At 35.5% G+C, this 22,024-nt stretch overlaps 2 protein-coding genes across 4 annotated transcripts in view; both read right to left on the bottom strand.

Annotated features, from left to right (window-relative positions):
* LOC144973411 (putative glutathione-specific gamma-glutamylcyclotransferase 2) overlaps positions 1-8,773 on the bottom strand; it is a 58,626-nt gene extending 49,853 nt beyond the window's left edge. Inside the window, exon 1 of one of the 2 annotated variants that reach the window (XM_078915880.1) lies at positions 8,091-8,773. The gene's annotated coding sequence lies outside the window, so the exon portion shown is untranslated. The remainder of the gene's footprint in view (positions 1-8,090) is intronic. The other variant, XM_078915896.1, reaches the window with a different exon arrangement.
* A 4,807-nt stretch (positions 8,774-13,580) lies between these two features.
* LOC144973359 (solute carrier organic anion transporter family member 4A1-like) overlaps positions 13,581-22,024 on the bottom strand; it is a 41,138-nt gene continuing 32,694 nt past the window's right edge. For both annotated transcript variants that reach the window (XM_078915701.1, XM_078915690.1), the window contains 5 exons: positions 21,780-21,972; positions 17,837-17,987; positions 16,034-16,317; positions 15,340-15,404; positions 13,581-13,933 (listed from right to left, as the gene is read on the bottom strand). In XM_078915701.1, the coding sequence (XP_078771827.1) occupies positions 13,659-13,933; positions 15,340-15,404; positions 16,034-16,317; positions 17,837-17,987; positions 21,780-21,972 (968 nt within the window). In that variant the 3' untranslated portion in view covers positions 13,581-13,658. The remainder of the gene's footprint in view (positions 13,934-15,339; positions 15,405-16,033; positions 16,318-17,836; positions 17,988-21,779; positions 21,973-22,024) is intronic.

Raw genomic sequence — 22,024 nt, 5'->3', positions numbered from 1 at the left:
TATGCTCTTGGAATCTACATCTGATCCCTATTTGTTCCCAGTTCCCCTTTGTCTTACTTTTTCTTGTATGCTTTAATTGTAATTCTAGAACTTTTTTACTGTCCCATTTTCTTCCTTTTTACTGGCGCTGATATAACCTAAATGTGTTGCAAGCGCCGTAAAACCCTTAAAAACAAACAAACAAAACAATCCCCTGTATATATGTATATATGTCCTCCCTGTAAATACCCCCCCCTGTAAATATGTATATATGTCCCCCTTGTAAATTGTCCCCTGTAAATATGTATATATGTATATATGTCCCCCTTGTGAATAATCCCCTGTATATATGTATATATGTCCTCCCTTGTAAATAACCCCCTGTAAATATGTATATATGTATATATGTCCCCCCTTGTAAATAGTCCCTTGTAAATATGTATATATGTCCCCCTTGTAAATAGTCCCTTGTAAATATGTATATATGTATATATGTCCCCCTTGTAAATAGTCCCTTGTAAATATGTATATATGTATATATGTCCTCCCTTGTAAATAATCCCCTGTATATATGTACATATGTATATATGTTCTCCCTTGTAAATACCCCCCCTGTAAATATGTATATATGTATATATGTCCCCCTTGTAAATAGTCCCCTGTAAATATGTATATATGTATATGTCCCCCTTGTAAATAATCCCCTGTATATATGTATATATGTCCTCCCTTGTAAATAACCCCCTGTAAATATGTATATATGTATATATGTCCCCCCTTGTAAATAGTCCCTTGTAAATATGTATATATGTATATATGTCCCCCTTGTAAATAGTCCCTTGTAAATATGTATATATGTATACATGTCCCCCCTTGTAAATAATCCAATGTATATATGTATATATGACCTCCCTTGTAAATAACCCCCTGTAAATATGTATATATATTACGCCCCTTGTAAATAGTCCCCTGTAAATATGTATATATGTCCCCCCTAGTAAATAATGCCCTGTATATATGTATATGTTCTCCCTTGTAAATAGTCCCGTGTATATATGTATGTATGTATATATGCCCTCCCCCCTTGTAAATAGTCCCCTGTAAATATGTATATATGTCCCCCTTTGTAAATAGGCCACTGTATATATGTATATATATGTATATATGTCCCCCTTGTAAATAGTCCCATGTAAATATGTATATATGTCTCCCCCCCTTGTAAATAATCCCCTGTATATATGTATATATGTTCTCCTTTGTAAATAGTCCCGTGTATATATGTATATATTTCCTCCCTTGTAAATAACCCCCTGTATATATGTATATATGTCCTCCCTTGTAAATAACCCCCTGTTTATATGTATATATATGTTCCCCCTTGTAAATAGTCCCCTGTAAATATGTATATATGTCCCCCCTTGTAAATAACCCCCTGTATATATGTAAATATGTTCCTCCCTTGTAAATAGTCCCCTGTAAATATGTATATCTGTATATATGTCCCCCTTGTAAATAATCCTATGTATATATGTATATATGTTATCCCTTGTAAATAGTTCCGTGTAAATATGTATATATGTCCTTCCTTGTAAATAGCCCCCTGTATATATGTATATATGCCCCCCTTGTAAATAGGCCCTGTATATATGTATATATGTATATATATCCCCCTTGTAAATAGTCCCCTGTAAATATGTATATATGTCCTCCCTTGTAAATAATCCCCTGTATATATGTATAGATGTCCTCCCTTGTAACTAACCCCCTGTATATATGTATATATGTCCCCCTTGTAAATAAGCCCCTGTATATATGATCTCCCTTGTAAATAGTTCTGTGTATACATGTATATATGTCGTCCCTTGAAATTAGTCCACTGTATATATGTATATATGTCCCCTTGTAAACATTCCCCTGTAAATATGTATATATGTATATATGTCCCCCCTTGTGAATAATCCCCTGTATATATGTATATATGTTCTCCCTTGTAAATAGTTCCGTGTATATATTTATATATGTCCTCCCTTGTAAATATCCCCCTGTATATATGTATATATGTCCCCCCTTGTAAATAGGCCCTGTATATATGTATATATATCCCCCTTGTAAATAGTCCCCTGTAAATATGTATATATATCCCCCTTGTAAATAGTCCCCTGTAAATATGTATATATGTCCTCCCTTGTAAATAATCCCCTGTATATATGTATATATATTCTCCCTTGTAAATAGTCCCATGTATACATGTATATATGTCCTCCCTTGTGAATAACCCCCTGTATATATGTATATATGTCCCCCTTGTAAATAATCCCCTGTATATATGTATATATGTTCTCCCTTGTAAATAGTCCCGTGTATATATGTATACATGTCCCCCTTGTAAATAGTCCCCTGTAAATATGTATATATGTCCCCCTTGTAAATAATCCCGTGTATATATGTATATATGTCCTCCCTTGTAAATAACCCCATGTATATATGTATATATGTCCCCCTCTTGTAAATAGTCCCCTGTAAATCTGTATATATGTCCCCCCTTGTAAATAATCCCCTGTATATATGTATATATGTTCTCCCTTGTAAATAATCCCGTGTATATATTCATATTTATATATGTCCTTCTCTGAGTACAGTCTTTTGTATATACGTCCTTCTCCGAGGGCATTCTGTTGTATATCTATGTCCTTCTCTGAGGACAGTTATTTGTATATATGTAAATAGTCTTTTTTATAGGATGTCCTCCTCTGAGGACTGTCATTTGTATATATGTCCTTCTCTGAGGTCAGTCTTTTGTATATATGTAAATATGTCCTTCTCTGAAGAAAGTCCTTTGTATATACGAAACTATGTCCTCCCTTGAGGATAGCTCTTTTGTATATACGAAATTGTGTCCTTACCTTGAGCAAAGTCCTTTAAATACACCTAAATATGTCCTCCCATGAGGAGAGTCCTTTTAATACACCTAAATATGTCCTTTACCTGATGATAGTCCTTTTAATACACCTAAATATGTCCTCCCATGAGGAGAGTCCTTTTAATACACCTAAATATGTCCTTTACCTGATGATAGTCCTTTTAATACACCTAAATATGTCCTCCCATGAGGAGAGTCCTTTTAATACACCTAAATATGTCCTCCCCTGAGGACAGTCCTTTTAATACACCTAAATATGTCCTTTACCTGATGATAGTCCTTTTAATACACCTAAATATGTCCTACCCCGATGAAGTCCTTTTAATACACCTAAATATGTCCTTTACCTGATGATATCCTTTTAATAACCTAAAATGTCCTGCCCTGAGGATATCCTTTTAATACACTAAATATGTCCTTCCCTGAGGATAGTCCTTTTAATACACCTAATATTCCTCCCCCGAGGATAGTATTTTAATACACTAATATGTCCTCCCCCGAGGATAGTTTTTAAATACAGCTAGATATGTCCTCCCTGAGGATATTTTTAATACACTAAATATGTCCTCCCTGAGGATATGTCCTTTTAATACATCTAAATTTTACCTCCCTGAGGATGTCCTTTTAATACATCAAATGTGTACTCCCCTGAGGATTGTCCTTTTAATACATCTGTGTACTCCCCTGAGGATTGTCATTTTTAATACATCTAAATGTATCCTGCCCTGAGGATTGTCCTTTTAATACATCTAAATGTATCCTGCCCTGAGGATTGTCCTTTTAATACATCTAAATGTGTACTCCCCTGAGGATTGTCCTTTTAATACATCTGTGTACTCCCCTGAGGATTGTCATTTTTAATACATCTAAATGTGTACTCTGAGGATTGTCCTTAATACACTATGTTCTTCTCCTGAGGTTTGTCCTTTTAATACACCCAAATGTGTCCTCCCCTCTGGATAGTCATTTTAATGCACGTAATTGTGTCCTCCCCCCAGGATAACCCTTTTATATACGTAAATATGTCCTCCCCTGGACATCGTTCTTTTCAACATATTCTACCTCTGGACATATGCCCCTTCACTGTAGATTGCCTTTGTATATCAGCCCCTCACTTTCTCTCCTGTTGATTGCTCTTGTATATATGAACAAAAAATGAAATGAATAAAAAAAGTGCCAGAAGACAAAAGAGAATTCTTTTCCTTTCGGCCCTTTTCTACTCACACTTCATTCCTTGTTGTTATCAACAAAATGCCCTCCCCCATAGATAACTCCTGTAGGTATGTAGCTATTCCCTGTATATTTTATGATATATTTTGACTTAAGTTTTAAACATTGGCATAAGAGTTGTACATGTAAAATTTAATATGCACTTTAGACATTGCAAAACCATTATGTATTACTAGTGCGCATATTCGTTGGTCTGATAACCTAATTGTTGTGGTGGACAATACTTTGCGTTGGTTTGAGAATGTTTCCTAGAAAACAATGAGCCCATGACAATTTGGGTTATCCGACCTGCTCATCTGTAACGTTGTTTTTTAACCCTAAAATGGCTTTGTGTTTGATCGCCTTGAGATAATTTTAATTGCAATATAGTACCACATCGTTCATATTCTGAATTATTTTTAAGCTGCAGGTTATTTTAGAACGTTTGATTTTAAGTATTGAATCACCACTTCTACGTTGTTTTAACAGACATATGTTTTTGATGATGATGATGACGACTTTCTGACAATTTAGTTTTTATTGTTTAATATTTTAATGCATTTTTAATAAAATGTGTAGTAGAAAACGATCTAACCCTTTTAATTTGATTCCATATTTTCTCGGAGGGAAGGGGTCTTTTGACCTCGCATTGTGGCAGGGAGATCTTTCTTGCTGTGTCTGGGTATGGTCTATCTCCCTACATTTCTTTGTCTTGAAATGACACTGCTTGGTTCTGGATGGGGTCTTTTGGTTACTTGCTGTCTTCTATCTACCCTTTTCTCTGAGTTGCTTTCTTTGTCTTGGTTTTTTCCTGGTCCCTGGATCTCAAACTCTACACTGATCGTGTGCTCTTGGAATCTGTATCTGTTTCCTATTTGAACATTTCCCCCTTGTCTTATTTTTTCCTCAAGTCCTTTTTTAATTATACATCTTGAATGTTTTTACTATCCAATTTTCTTCCTTTTTTACTGGCGCTAAAATGACCTAGATGTGTTGCAAGCGCCGTAATACCCTTAAACTGGGTGGGGTTCCTGACCTCCCACAGTGGGCAGGAAAGTACTTTTTGCGACTTCTATCCCCCTATATCTGTTTTCCAACTTGCTTTCTGTCTTTGTCTTGGAATGAGATTACTTGGTTTTGTCCTGGTCCTGGTCGGATGCCCTGGCTGAGAGGGAAACAGTCAAATGTATAGTTAGTTTTGGGGGATATTTTTTTCCATCTTTCTGTTCTGCACCGTATTATGTTTGGTATACATATTATATATGATTTGTAAACATTTGAGTGTATTCCTCTTTGTGGGGACCTGTGCTTGTGTCTGGATGAGACATTTTGTGATATCAAACTAAGTACTTTGATAGTGTGCTCTTGGAATCTACATCTGTTTCCTATTTGAACCAATTCCCCTTTTGTCTTCCCTTTTCTTGGGTGCTTTAATTGTAATTCTAGAACTTTTTACTTTCCCATTTTCTTCCTTTTTACTGGCGCTAATATGACCTTAATGTAATTTAAGCGCCGTAAAACCTTAAAAACAAAACAAAAACAAAAAACAATCACAGGTTGAATTTAAAAAAATCCTTCAATTTAATTTTTTACGGTGGCTGGGTGAAATTAGTTCGAGGAAACCGTGTCAGTGGTAAAAATTAGTTCGAGGAAGGAATGGAATGATGACAAAGAATAATAAGAAATAAAATCGGGACATTCGAATGAGATGATTTACAAGAAAAAAAATAATCTCCCAAAACTATGAATACACATTCGATTGTTTCACTCCCAGGCATGGACTCCGGCCAGGTCTAGGACAAAACCAAGTAATCTCATTCCAAGAAAGCAAATCGGAAAACATAGACAAGGGGACAGAAGACACCACATCTATCTATCTGTCTGTCTGTCTGTCTCTCATTCTTTCTTCAAACGCGCACGTGCGCGTGCACAGTAAACACAATTCAATTCAATTAAAACATCTACTTCTAGAAAATTGCCATACAGTAACTTAACAGTTTAAATTAATAAATAAAACACACATACACACACACACACACACACACACACACACACACAACCCCTCCCCCCTCCTCGCAAAAAAACAAAAAACGAACAATTTTTTTTTTTAATCCACAAAAAAGTCCATTCAGTCTTATAGCCTCGTTAGTTTTTCAATTTCATGTTTCTGTACTTGTCATGTCACCACATGCACTTTAAGCACTTTCTCTCTCTCTCTCTCTCTCTCTCTCTCTCTCTCTCTCTCTCTCTCTATATATATATATATAATATATATATATATATATATATATATATATATATATATATATATATATAATATATATGTATTCCAAAACAACAATTTAAAAATCACAATAGAAGCAAACAAAAAAACAGTTGACTTCCTCGACATCACATTCGACATAAAATCCAATTCATTCCAACCGTTCAGAAAACCAAACAACACCATTAGCTACATTAATAAAAACAGCAACCACCCCCGTCCCGTCATTGAAAACATACCAAAAAACATAGCACTGAGGGTGAGCAAACTTTCGGAAAACAGAGAGATATTCAACGTCGCAGCCACCCCCTACAAAGAAGCACTCACAAAAAGTGGATACAACACACCATTTGTATACACAGACGCCCCCCTCTCATGTAAACCCCAACACACAAGTGAAGAACATAAAACAAGAAAACGACACATAACTTGGTTCAACCCACCTTTCGACATAAACGTCAGCACAAACATAGGACAGCAGTTCCTGAAGTTAATTGATACACACTTTCCAAAAAACCACAAGCTACATAAAATTATCAACAGGAATACCATAAAAATAAGTTACTCGTGTATGCGCAACATAGAACAAATAATTTCAAGCCACAACAAAAAAATATTAATAAACCACCGACAAGAGCAAAACCCACCCACTAGAAAATGCAACTGCAGAAATAAAGAACATTGCCCGCTAAACAAACAATGCTTAGAATCAAGTTTAATTTACCAAGCCACAGTCACAGAAACTAAAACAAACAAGCAAGAAAAATATGTAGGACTAACAGAAAATAATTTCAAAACAAGATACAACCTCCACACCTCAACATTTAGAAACACTAACAAAAAAACATCCACAAAACTCAGCGAACATATTTGGAAATTAAAAGACAACAAAATAGACCACAACATTTCATGGAAAATTTTATCTAAAGCAACAGGATACACACCAACATCAAAACAATGTAGCTTATGCCTGGAAGAAAAATATACTATAATCAAACAACCTCATGAAGCCACACTCAACATGAAAAGTGAGATCTACGGAAAGTGTCCCCATCGGCGCAAATTCCTCTTAATTAACTTCAAACCGGAACCACTTCAAGAAACAACAACAGTCAACAAAACAACTCAGTCCTGAAGATGGCAAATTAAGCCTGAAACATTGATGTAGACTGCCCCAAACATTGTGGTAAATATTTTAAATAATAATTCGCTCCATTACTACATGTTGAGCACTTTTCGTACCATATTTGTATTAAACACGATTCAATATATAATATATATATATATATATATATATATATATATATGTGTGTGTGTGTGTGTGTGTGTGTGTTGGACGTAACTACATATGATTGTTAAAGCAGCGAATTAATGCACATTACTTATCGATGGTATGCTTCTAAGAAAAATACTCACCAATTCTGACTGTCAGATCATTTGTGCCAAGACCTCCAGATCAATTGTGCCAAGACTCAAAACTATCTGTAACTTTAAACTTTTATAGTCCAATTGATAGAATTTAGTGAGAACTAACGCAACCGACACTCTAAAATCAATAACACACACACACACACACACACACACACAGAGAGAGAGAGAGAGAGAGAGAGAGAGAGAGAGAGAGAGAGAGAAATCAGAGAGACGCCAACTTAATTCATTCTCTAAACATCCACAGTTTTACTATGATATTGACGCTTTGCGTTTAGGTAAAATACTCACAATATTCACCAGCCAAATATAACGTACCAAATCACAAAACGGTGTGTAACCTTGAACGTTTAATGTCTGATTGATAGAATTTAGTGAGAACACATCATTAAAATGCCTGGCTGTCTCAAAACTATAACAAATAGCTGAGTGACGTCAATTTTTTTCCTTCTATAACACAACGACAGAGGAAGCATTGAGAAAATCCACATCAAGAATGGTAAGTGATCGAACGTGAAGTGATGTTGACTTGAATGTCAACCTCTTGAAGACCTGAGATGCACATTCCTCCCACCTAATCCAAGCATCAGTAACACACTTTATAGTCACCTGAAACAACTACAAAAAACGTCTAACTTCAACGTCATGGCACAAGACCGAAGGGCTAGAGCTCAGGTGGTCGCTGGTTCGGATAAGTAAGTAAGTAAGTGAAGTGATGTTGATTGGTTCTTTGGTCCCATTCCTGAATGACATTAGGTAACAAAGTCAAAGTCTCGTCGTTGTTTCAAGCTCATCAAAATGTACTTTAGTCCGTGTCCGTTTGCAAGATAGATATTGATGATGAAGTAGCAGTAAATAAAAGGACGAGGAGTAGGAGAAGGTAGGGGTGATGATGGAGTGAAGGATGAGAAGGAGAATAGAACGATCAAATGGGATGAGAACATAATTTTGATGTATGTAATAGAGATACTAAGCTTCTAGAAGTTGTGGCCTGTAGAAAGTAATAAACAAAAATGAATATACCAGCTCTCCCCCCCCCCCCCCCCCGTCACCCAAAAAAAACCAAAACAAAACAAACCAAACACGGAACGTTTTGGGCTAAAAAAAACAACCTTCTCCAGCAAACAACAACCAATTAAAACATAGATACATTACTTAAAAACCCAGATAGGACGTACTTATTTTTTTTTTCTGCCATCTACCTGGGTTTTTAAGTAATGTATTTATGTTCAATTATTTTTGTTGTTGGCTGAAGAAGGGTTCCGTGTTTAGGGGGGGGGGGGGGGGTTGGTTGGATTTTGAAGCTGTTACAATCATTTTGGATGATTACTTTTGTTGTATGTAATGTATTTGGGTTGAGCACTCTTGAATCTGTGTATTTATAAGTAGTAGGTTGTGTAATAATGAATCTCGTCATGTAAAAATGATAACATTGATGGGTAAACGCTACGGGTAAGTGACGCAACATGAATTTACGATTTATCTAACGGCTTCTCACTTGTATTTGCTTTGTTTTACATGACATAGTTTTTTATCTGATTACAGTCTACACTTTGTCGATAAGGAATGTGTAATTCGATAACAGTTGTGAATAAAATCATGAATGTTGTAGTGGTTTGTGATTATTCTAAGATTAACTCATCCAGTTTTGTCTTATGCGAAATTGAGATAATACTTTCATGATAGAAGGATCTTAAACTGGTATCAATACCCTTAACAAAAATAAAATCTACAAAAATGGAGGGGGGGGGGGGGGGGGGGAAACCCACCCCCCCCCAACAAAAAAAACAACGAAACAAACAAAAACAAAACAAAAAAAACACAATTCATATTACACAACTATTAAAAAACAATAAGACACGGGTCCTGTATGTATGGGCTCGTGCAACTATTACTCAAATCACTGATCAAGGAACTGCATCACGTAACAAGTACATTCACTCAATAATCAAGGTGTGCACAGCTTCCTTCTAGTTTGGATGAACTGGTATTGCTGCTATGTTAAAATACTCGCAACATTCGCCAGCCGGAGAAAGCGTACCAACATATTAAACTATGCGTAACCTTGAACATTTATAGTGTGGTTGATATATTTTAGTGAGAACTAATCACCAATAGTGCTGTCTAAAAACAATTAATGTTATTTATTTTTTTTCAAAATGCCCTAATTAGAAAATATAATCCACCTTACAATTTCAACCCGTAGACAGCTTTTATATTATATAGAGTAAGATTCTAAAAGGGTATAGTTATTAATAACGAGGAGCTCAGTAACGTCAATTTCCTTTCTTCTATAGAAACTGTAAGAAAGACTTAGTTCTGAAGTTTCACCTCATATATTGTAATACCGTATTTAATGTTAATTTACCACATCTGAAAGAAAAGCAACAACACTTGTATACATCAGTGAAAGAGCAATTCAAAGAAAGCCTGGATAATGATTTTTGTCTCTTTTATCGTTACTAATATTCTCAGACGCAATTTGATTTCATGACTTGGAAAAGGATATGGCGAACGAAAAGATATTTAGCGCATAACAACGGATGGAAACATTTAACGGTTACTATCTGTGTGTGTGTGTGTGTGTGTGTGTGTGTGTGTGTGTGTGTGTGTGTGTGTGTTTCTATGGTTTCTATCTAAATCATTTGGCGGACTTTAAATATAGATACTCTACACTTCAACAGAATCATAATGATAGACGATCTACACATTTTGTGATTTTTGTGAGTGGTAAATTGACTTCTCTACGAAATGAACAACAAAATAGAGGGCAAAAATAATAAAGTAGGTTTATTTAAACGTGTTGCTATGTGGTCTTGTGGTATGACACTCGCTTTCGGATCGGAAGGTCCTGGGATCAAGCCTCGCTCGGCGCATTGTTGGATCCTTGGAAAATGCTCTTTACTCACATTCTCTTATCGTACTCAGGTGTAAAATGAGTAGCTGACCGTTAACAGCTTAGTCTCTGTCGGAAAAAAAAATTAATATCGCCTAACAGCCGTCATGTCTTGTTCTACATGTCACATGTCGCTGTTGGTCAAGAACCCCTTGTAAAGCGCTCGAAAAAATAAAACAAAACGGCAGAGGACGTCGAGTGCTTGGTCTAGCGGCTATTCTCTTTATTCTTAGTATTTTGTCCGTGCCCGACGTCTTTATCCGGAAGACAGCAGAGAACGGCAATGCCAGGTCGTCGGAGTCAGTCTCCGGTGTGGGTTCGCCTAATAAATCCGTTATAGCCAGCTACTCATTCACTCCCGAATCGAGTCAAAAATAGTGCAAATTACCTAAACCGAGGGCACAACACCGGGACAGTTTTGCTTTCGAAATTACTAGTCACCAATCATGCGCAACATAGATTTCCTTTTTTTTAGGCGAGTCACCGTACTGTTCAGGCTTTTATGCGATGATCAACCCCACGATAATCGTCACCACTATAACTACCTCTACAAACCATGCCACAATGACTACCACCATTACCACTACTATAACCACCACCACTAGAACGAACACTAGCACCAGCACCACCACCACCACCAATCCAACCACTACGACTACAAAAACCATCATAATGTCTACCACTATCACTGTATACTACTAACATCAACACCACCACCACACCCACGACCACCAGTTTCCACAGCCAAGACCACCACCACAAAATCTTCACAACTAAATTTCCAACTACTATCTACATACCACAACAACAACCTCCAAATATTCATCACTACAAGTATTACAATTTCATCAACCGCCAACCCTCTTGTAAACATCATCACAACTATCAACAGCTTCATCATCATCATCATCATCATCATCATCATCATCATCATCATCATCATCATCATCATCATCATCATCATCATCATCACATTGTCGCCATCATCATCATTATCGCCGTCATCATCATCATCATCATCATCATCATCATCATCATCATCAACATCATCATCATCATCATCATCATCAATAAGAACAAGGACAAGAACAATGTCAACAATAACCTTTGCAGAAATATAAAATTGTACAAATTGCCAAATTAATGAAAAGTAATTCGACTCAACACTGAGCATCTTAAAAAACATTAATAATATCGAATAATTTTTTATCCAGATATTTTTTTTTTTTCAAATGAAGGGTATCGTTGATATATACAGAGAGAGAGAGAGAGAGAGAGAGAGAGAGAGAGAGAGAGAGAGAGAGAGAGAGAGAGAGTTAGAGAGAGTTAATATTATACAAATACAATCCATATCGTTAGTCGTTCTTGGGCAATTTTTTTAAAGAAATAAATTAAAAACCGCGATTAACTCTCAGAAATATGCGTCCTATTTTTGAGTAATGATGATAATATTTAATTTGGTTTTTCCATGCGTCTTACAAAACTATTGACATCTTTTATCTAGATAGACGATCTATCTAGTTTCAGATTTCAGTGAAAGTGAAAAAAAGTTACATCAACAACATACTATTTTTTCTTAAAGGCAAGCAATTAGTCAATTACACGACCTAAACGTTCTAGCCGTTTTTAATTGACTATTTGAGATATAAACAGAAATGCACACGCATACACACACAGAAACACAAACACACATACAAATTCACACACACCTACATACACTCACTCATTCAAGCATTATGAGAGTGAGACATCCGTATCAATTTATAAAGCGGCTGTCTTAAGTATTGAACTATTTACTATGCCTAACTCTAAAAAACACGTGTTTGAAATTTTTGGCCAGAAAACTCATCCTTCAAATATCACTCTATTAAAATGACCATCTTGTCAAAAAATCTTCAATCAGGGACTTTAAAGAAGACCCAGGTTTGAGAGTGTTTAACATGACGAGGGTCATTGAAAGACGAATTTTATGACTAAATTTTAAAAACATCAGTATTATGATCAAATGAAAATTGACATTCATTACATCATACAAAAGCAAAAAAAAAAAAAAAAAGAAAAAAGAAAAGAATGAAAAGATAAGATAATTTTTAACATTGAAATAAAAACATGGCTAAAATAGAGGGAGATGATATAATAAGATATAAAGAATCGTTTGAATATGGTTTTAATATGACATGAAATGAATGGAGAGATTGACAGATAAAGCAATGGAGCGATGAATCTTTAGAAAAGAAGAGTTATAGAGGATGAAAGCAAGAAACACACACACTCACACACACACACACACACACACACACACACAGAGAGAGAGAGAGAGAGAGAGAGAGAGAGAGAGAGAGAGAGAGAGAAAGAGAGAGAATTTCAGAAACATAATGATACATTTGTAATCATGATTCCGAAAAGAGCAAATTAAAAGACAGGAACCTCGAAGAATCAGGAGAGCAGATCAACGAGGACACAAACACATACAGTGAGATGTTATCAGCTGTGATTTCCTACCAACCATGAAGAAAAACAAAACAAAAACAAGACTTAAGTGACCTTGGGCCATATTATACGAAATATAAATTCATATAAACATCACTAATGTTATCTAATACGTGAACACTCTGCAAATGCAAATGAAAAAAAAAAAAGCAAAAAAAAAAAAAGAAGTTATTAATAAACTTTAATATACAATGTCTATCATTTTGGCTTGAATCTACAACCCATAATTTACAAGAGATAGAAAGAGAGAGAGAGAGAGAGAGAGAGAGAGAGAGAGAGAGAGAGAGAGTGTGCGAGGGGTATATATATATGTATATATATATATATATATATATATATATATAGAGAGAGAGAGAGAGAGAGAGAGAGAGAGAGGGGGGGGAGAGAGAGCGAGAGCGAGAGAGAGAGAGAGAGAGAGAGAGAGAGAGAGAGAGAGAGAGAGAGAGAGAGAGAGAGAGAGAGAGAGAGAGAGATTAGATGTCCGTTCTTGGTTGTGATGTCACTCCAAGAAACCTCACTTCACTGGATGTCATTTCTGATGCCTTTTTGGGAGGCTTGTAGACGTATAGAGCTAATATGTAAAGCATCACTGCCGAGAGCTTGATGCAGGCCCACCAAATCATGATTTTGACGCTAAGTGAAGGCTGGTCGTATATCCAACACATCCCTGTGGAACCACATCCGTCTTGCCATGTCAGACATGTACTATCCAAAATGGCGCCGAACAAAATAGGTCCCGGGGTTGTGCCTATAGCAGAAGAATAAAAGTATAGTTGGAAATTGAAATTAATAAGAAAAAAACATTTAAAAGAAATGTTTGTAAATTTTGATGTTTTGCGATAAAAGCTAGGTCTACATTATGAAATGAAATCTCGGTTTTACTAGATTCGAAACATCTGCAAACACAGAACCAAATTAAATTTTTGTTTGAGTCATTTGAGTCATTTGATATGTTTCATTTAAACTCAATATATTGTAAGAGCCACAACCTGACAAGGATTTTATTTTATTTGGAAGATAACGTTCTTTTCTGTCTCCAATACCAATATTTACCTGTGCGAGTTACAACAGTTTCTAAAGAAAATGTTTTGACTCATCATCAATAATTTTAGTTTATCAAATTTGTCTCCCGCTGAACAACGATTGAATTCAGGAGGAGCCGTTTTCAATCATGTGGACCTCAATTTTATGTAATGATGAGCCGATTAGAGCGATTTTGATTACGAATAAATAAAAATAAATATAAAGGCTTCAAAAAAGAACAAAATATCAAACACGTTACGTTTCAGGCTCAAAAGCCGTCTTCAGCCAACAAACAAACAAACAAACAATGAAAGCATAAAGAAATTACTTTTTTAAAAACCAGTTCGACCAGATTCTGGTATTTAGTAATGTATTTATGTTTTTATTGTTTTTCGTTGAAGAAGGGGTTTGAGCCCGAAACGTTCCGTGTTTGGTCTTTTGAAGCTGTTATATTATGGTTATCTTCTATACGCGTGTGTATGTGTGTGTGTGTGTGTGTGTGTGTGTGTGTGTGGTTGTGTGTGCGCTTTGCATGTCACGGTTAAAGATATATGTTTGTACACCACATGAGTACATTTAAGTTGAAATACTATCATTACCACGTGTATCGTTATTGTAATATTTAATCAATAGATTTATGGCATTACTAATTAATATTAAGGGCATTCAAAGGATCTTATCCTATTTTGCCCTATACCACATGTTATGTTATTATTATGTTATGTTATATTCATTTTTGTTTATTACTTTTTACAGTCCAGAACTACTTTGATGTAGATTGCTGCTCAGTTCAGCCAATTAACATACAAATGTACGGCCCATATGTTGTATTATAAAACCACAAAAAAAAAAAAAAAAAAAAAAAAAAAAAACTCCACAGAAACGTATTGCATGAGATGTTGACGTTATAGGTACGTGTGCAGTATTATTTTAGCCACAACAATTGATGGTTACTCACTGGCGTCCTACTTATAATTTTCAGGTCTGAAAACCAAAATTGTTATGGACTCCTTGTTGTAATGATAATACTCTCAAACCAACGCAAAATATTGGAATAAATAAAAACAATGTTAAACCAAGCTCATAATACTTTGCCTTCAGTTACTCTAATGTGTGGACCCTGGTACTCACCAATAATTCTGCCAGCCAAGATTTGAATTGCAACTGCCAAAGACCTCTCTTCATGATGGACGCACCTGGTGTCGAAAATTCAATGAATATAATTCTCAACCAATGTTGTTCTAAAACGAATTAAGAGCTTCGTGTTTACTGACTTTTTAGAGAACACCAAATCGTTTTTACTTATATTTCTTACTAACGCATCGCTCTTTTTATTGGCATTTGAAACGAATGTGATGAATACTTTATCTATCTAGCTGATCCGGTGAAATACGATATTATAATAATTTTTGTTAAGATACTTCCATGGTTAATGATAGATACTTTGAGAATTTGTACAAAAATACAAGTAGTAATCAACAACAAAAATTCCCTTATATGGCATGATCTCAAGTGATTTTGAGAGCAGGAAAATACAAATGAACCCCTCTCAGCTCAAAAATCCCAGAAAGAAGAAGCAAAATAGATCAAACAAAAAGCAATTACAAGGAAAAGAAAACAATCAAATCGAAAGAAAGAGAAACAAAATAGAATAAAACTATAAACTACCCATAATGTCTAGTATTATTTTGTTTTAAAAAGATTATCATCAACAGCCAACAACATCGACGGAAGCAACAGTATTCACAATAACAACCATAACTAAAATGACAACAACAACAACAAAAATAACAACAACATTAACAACAACAATACAATCACTTACCGCATAACTGCAGTCAAGTTAGGCGTCATGGTGGAAAATGTGCAAATCATGATACAAAAGAACAGGGTACAGAAGACATAAAGCAACATACAATCTGATTCACATAATCCAGGATTGAGTGATGGAGATGGTGGCGGTGATGAACCTTCAACAACAGTGAGTGAACTATGATGGTTATCAAATGAAGATGTTGATACGTTGTCGCTATGGTGCGGATTCTCTTTGTATGTAAGCCATTTCGTTTCGTTGGAATACTGTCGCATACACGAACATTGATGTGGCTCCTGTTGATGGATTATAGCAATCATCATCATCATCATCATCATCATCATCATCATCATCATCATCATCATCATCATCATCATCATCATCATTATCATCACCACCATCATCATCATCATCATCATCATCATCGTCATCATCATTATCATCATCATCATCATCATCATCATCATCATCATCATTATCATCACCACCACCATCATCATCATCATCATCATCATCATCATCATCATCATCATCATCATCACCATTAGCATCAATAACTCTTCTTCTTTTTCTTCTTCTTCTTCTTCGTCTTCTTCTTCTTCTTCTTCTTCTTCTTCTTCTTCTTCTTCTTCTTCTCTTCTCTCTTCTCTCTTCTTCTTCTCTCTTCTTCTCTTCTTCTTCTCTTCTTCTTCTTCTTCTTCTTCTTCTTCTTCTTCTTCTTCTTCTCCTGCTCCTCCTCCTCCTCCTCCTCCTCCTCCTCCTCCTCCTCCTCCTCCTCCTCCTCCTCCTTATAATTAGCACCTCATCTTTAATGATGCCAAGAAAATTCATAATTGTTCACGTTTCCACATAAAAGCAAGTGCAATGCACAGTCAACTGTGCAGTTGTGGAATGCGTCCTCGAGGGGAACAGAAAATGTGACCGCCGCAGAACAACCCGACGAAGACTGGCAGAAATGGAGAGCAATGATGCTGGATGGAACTCCTGGAAGAACCCAACCCGACGTGTACTTATTTGCAGGTCTGATAACCCAAATTGGTATGGGCTCGTTGTTGTGTTGGAAATAGTCTCAAACCAACGCGAAATATTGTTTCATTACAACAATGTTAAATCACACCCATAATTGCGTTCCGTTAACAGATCTGCAAATATGTGCACGTCGCCCCAGCCCATATAGCATCTGACAGTCCATTTTGGAGAAAATTAGCCAAAGTCTTCCCTAGCACAAAGAGACATAGGTTATTTTAAAAATAAAACTTGAGAATTTATAAAGCGCAATGGCTCCCTGATCAACAGCAACACTTAACATTAGGACGAAACATGACGCTTGTTAGGCGATATCACAATTTTAAAGAAGGGTTTTAAGGTAACGGAAACATAAAAATCAAAACATTTAATCTATTTTTCTAAAAATCTGAAAAGATTTGTATGATACAGGGCCAGATAAAGCACAAAGAAAAATGCACGAAAGAATCATCAAAATATATTATCCTGCTCCAAAAGACTGAGTGAGTATCGAGGCAGACCAATTTTCCTGGAGTATGTTTTTTTCTTTGTCTGACACTGTTTCACTCTCACCGTACTCAGGTGTAAAATGAGTAGCTGGTTGTTAACTGTCAGGTAAAAAATGTAATATCGTCAAACAGGCGTCATGTATCGTCCTATATGTTAAGTGTTGCTTTTGGCCTGGGACTCATTGTAAAGCGCTCTGAGCACGATAATGGATATTGCGCTGTATCAATGCTCTAGTTTCTTGGGATTTTTATAATTGTCACTTTGATACCTTATTTGAAAAATGTTATACTAATTGCTTACCCATGTGTCATTAGGGCCTATCTTTGGACAACCAGCGTGACAAGGAGAGAAGAATGAAACTTTTCCGCCGAGGCACATGGGTTGAATTCCACTGGCCGTGCATCCGCAGTCTTCATTACAAGGAGATGATAAGTGTATTGTTTTGGGGGAGCTGACAGATTGTCGGAAAAGAAACAAAAAATAGATAAATAAAAGTTATAGTATATAGAAGAAATATTGACTTTACTTTACTTTTAATATTTAAATAACACGATATGTACTAAATGTGCTCAAAGCGCTTTACACGAGGTTACATGCCGATAGAGACACTTAACATACAGGGCGAGACATGGCGCCGGTGAGGCGCTATTACAATTTCTTTTTCGACAGAGACAGAATTCAAGGTATTTTTCTGTTCAATTCTTTGCCTTCAGGCAAGTCGACTTCTGATTCGTGAATTTCTCTGTATTCGATTATATTAACTCGTTACCTTGCTTGATGTGATACTTGATTATACTTGATTATTTTACATTTCACGGAGCATTGACTTATAGAAGTAGTACTTTACACCAATCAGAATACTAGTCCCAAAAAAACGTTAGAAATGAAACAAACTGTGAAAAAGGAAATTAACTGGGAGGTATCGGGAAAATGATTTCGGCTTGAAAATAAATGGTAGTAACTGGTACATTATACTGGTCCTCCAGAGGTAGGTGATCCATTGAGGTTTTTTTTCTGTTCGCTGAATGTAAGTTGATCGTTGAGTCCGAGTTAGTTGGATCTGAGTTGTACTGTATATCATTGAAGCATGCTGATTTTTATCACTACGAGTAGGTATTCAAAGCAAATCGAACCCCGCAAGATTTGAATCACAACGATATACAAAGTTCGCAGTTTTACATAATCTAAGGCAATGAAAAACATATTCTGTTGTCCATTTATGACTATCCATAACAAAAAGAATAAATTTAACGGTTTTTGTACAAAAAGAGATCCCACATTTTTTTGGGACTATTTGAAGTATAGTTTACATATTATTTATCAAAATTCACATCTTTTCATGATCTTCTGGGATGAAATGCATATGTTGAAACAATATTTATTTCAATCATAACAACATTTTTAGAAAGCGAATATATTCCTTCAGGCTTTTTTTTTACAGTAGGATAATAAGACCCCTCCTTTTTATAACTTAAATCAAAGGGATTTTTTAAATTTTTAGTTGCAGTCGTCATTACAAATGGATGTATTTGTTCCAGAGTCAATTGTTAAATATTCATTATATTTTAGAAATCATTAACATGCGTTTTGCAACATTTGATTTTTCACAATCAGTCTTAAGTAATATAAACATATTATTTAAATATTCATACTGGTAGAATTGATTGATGTTTTAGGAATGGACATTATATTATGATATTACGAGGTTTTTTTTATTTTAACCAACATGTACATCTTTAATATTATATAATATTATGTTACTTTTCTTTGTGTGTCATGATTGGAATCTTGATGAGGGAATGTTTTTAAGGGAAAATGTATTACTATGTATTTTTATGCACTATGTGTAAAAACCTATGTCTGTCAAAGGCTTCTATTAGCCTGACTACGAAACATTTTTTAAATGCCGACAATAAATAAATATTTAATTGAATTGAATTGAATCTTTGCAGGTCTGATAACCAATATGGTTTTGAACTCATTGTTGTAATGGAAATACTCTCAAACCAACTCAAAATAGTGTATCATCCATTACACCAATGTTAAAACAAGCCCATAATTGCGTCTAGTTATCAGACAGGCAATTAATTATGTGAATGTCTATACCAAATCTCTGTCCGTTTAGAACAAGGGAATGTTTATTTTATTCTTACGCTGCTCATGCACAGTCGGCTGAGTCGATTCATTGTCTGCAAAGGCAATAATATCTTTTTTATTTGATTAGCAAGTTGCTGAACACTTTGCTACAGAGCAGAGACCAAGTAACACATTGTGAATATGAAGTAGAAATAAACCAAATCATATTGCTAATTAGTATGTTCCTTGTCCTAGCAGACTGCTAAGTTAACAAAACGTTGTCATTTCAATGCATTTTAGAATTTAAATTTAAAGCTCTTACTGAACCTGTGTCTTGAATTATAATGTGTTATATGTTTGTATGTATCCTTGTGTGACGCTAATAGCATGTTAAATAATTCTTCAAATGATGAGTCACTCTTTACTTTTAATAAGCACGAGCTGAATTAATTTTAACTTTATCTTGTAATTTTTTCATTGTACATGCTTGCAAGTTTTAGGACGAGTAATTAGCATATCTTTTGCATATCTTACTTTTTGCATGTTTATTCGTCTAATCTTGATGCATATTTTTCATTTTTAAAATGCATAAAACCATCGAGCCAGATTAACATAATATATAAAACTCGGTAAAGACAAGGACATGGACTATTAACAATTGAATCCCCACACCCCTTCCCCCTTGCCATATTCAGAATGGCATTGAAATGCTGAATAAAAGCTTGCACTTTTGAACTTGAAAGCCCTTAGCCAGTTAGCTGTCGCACTCCGGAAAGACAGTTATTAAAAAAATTTTGTACAGAAAACTCGTCCTTCAAATATCGATCGATTTAATTGATCATTATCTTGACAAAATACTATCAAACTTGGGACTTCGTGAAGTCCGGGGTTTGAGAGTTTGTGCCAAAATGAGGGTCATATGGATCGATATTTGAAGGACGAGTCTTCTGGGCAAATTTTTAAATACTCGTTTTTTCGGAGGACCTACCTACGGCAGTTAACTGGTCAATATTTTATCTTTGTCAGTCACGGACAACGGAATGCGTGACAATAAAATCGTTTCTATTATACCCATTTATCCTATAAGGGAAATTAAATTATTTCCGAATGATAAGCACAACTTAGCGCCCTGTGATTGTGAGCCGATAGCGAGGTGAATTCCTCAAGGCCACACAGTATGGTACATGTCGAACCTGGTATCTCATGGTTCACAAAACAGAACCAGGCAATGAATTGCCTATCTTGCCAAATTGCGTAGTCACCTACTTAAGTTTACTAATTCAAATCATTATTTTTTTTATATAGGGAATTTACAATGTGCATTTTCACGCACAGATTACATGCCGAATGAGCTTTTAAATCATTAATATACTTATAAAAATCTGTATTTATCAATTTTCCTGACATTACATTTTAAACTTCAAATTGTGATCTATCACTTTTTTTCATGACTCAAAAAACCGGTTGGTGTCTGAAGGGTAAATTTATCTCTATTGGTACTTTGTGAAGCTGTAGTTATATAATTGCCTCAGTTGATTATAGCCTGACACTTTCTTAAAATACGTCACATGAGTTGGTTTTCATTGTAACAAGTAATCCAATTAGTTGTACTATTGAACTATTAAATTAACTGTTTACTGATTTTGGTGGTCATTGCCGTGAAATGTGACATCCAGGCTATGTTTACAAAAGCTGTGGTTCGGATTGCTTATAGTTTAATGGCAGAGTAAATGATACGAGGCACTCTATCTGAAGCATTCGTAAGAATGTAGAAATACCCAAAAATAATTATGTTATTGTTTTTTGGGTTTTTTTTTTGTTTTGTTTTTTTGATTTTTAAATAAATATTTCTGGTAAGGGAGGGGAGGGGGGGGGGGCGAAGTGGCCGAGTGGTTAAAGCATTACACCGTGACCCGGAAGGTCCCGGGTTCAGCCCCGCTTCAGGCACTTTCGTTTTTTTCCTTGGGAAAGATTATTAACCCCCAATTTTCTCACATTGGAGAACATGGGTGATTCCTGTTGACATCAGACATCCTGTTTGATGGATTATCTATATTCCTTCATGGAACGCTTAGGCAACGGGATCTTTTATAGTGTCGTTGGGCGTATTAAAAAAGAAAATTCTGGTAAGGTGAGATATAACGGAATTTGAAAGGATACTACCAACTCTGCGTAAGGTGTGGTAACCCCAGCAATGGACTGTGTGTCACATCTCGTTAGGAAGGCTGGTGTGAATAAGACGCTCATCATAGACGCCACTGCACACAGCTTGATGATTGCTGAACATTTCATGTCGAATTTTTTGACAAGGTAACCACCCAACAACATTCCGCCACCAGCGCCGGGAATTGTTATAATTCCTGAAAGGATAATATGAAAAGAATAGGACTGCTCTTTCTATATTGCACTTGC

This window comes from Berghia stephanieae, chromosome 1 (genome assembly GCF_034508935.2).
Source record: "Berghia stephanieae isolate SIO BIC M18660-M18661 chromosome 1, UCSD_Bste_1.3, whole genome shotgun sequence".
In the NCBI taxonomy this organism is placed as follows: Eukaryota; Metazoa; Mollusca; class Gastropoda; order Nudibranchia; family Aeolidiidae; genus Berghia; species Berghia stephanieae.
This window is presented reverse-complemented; position numbering and strand designations above follow the sequence as displayed.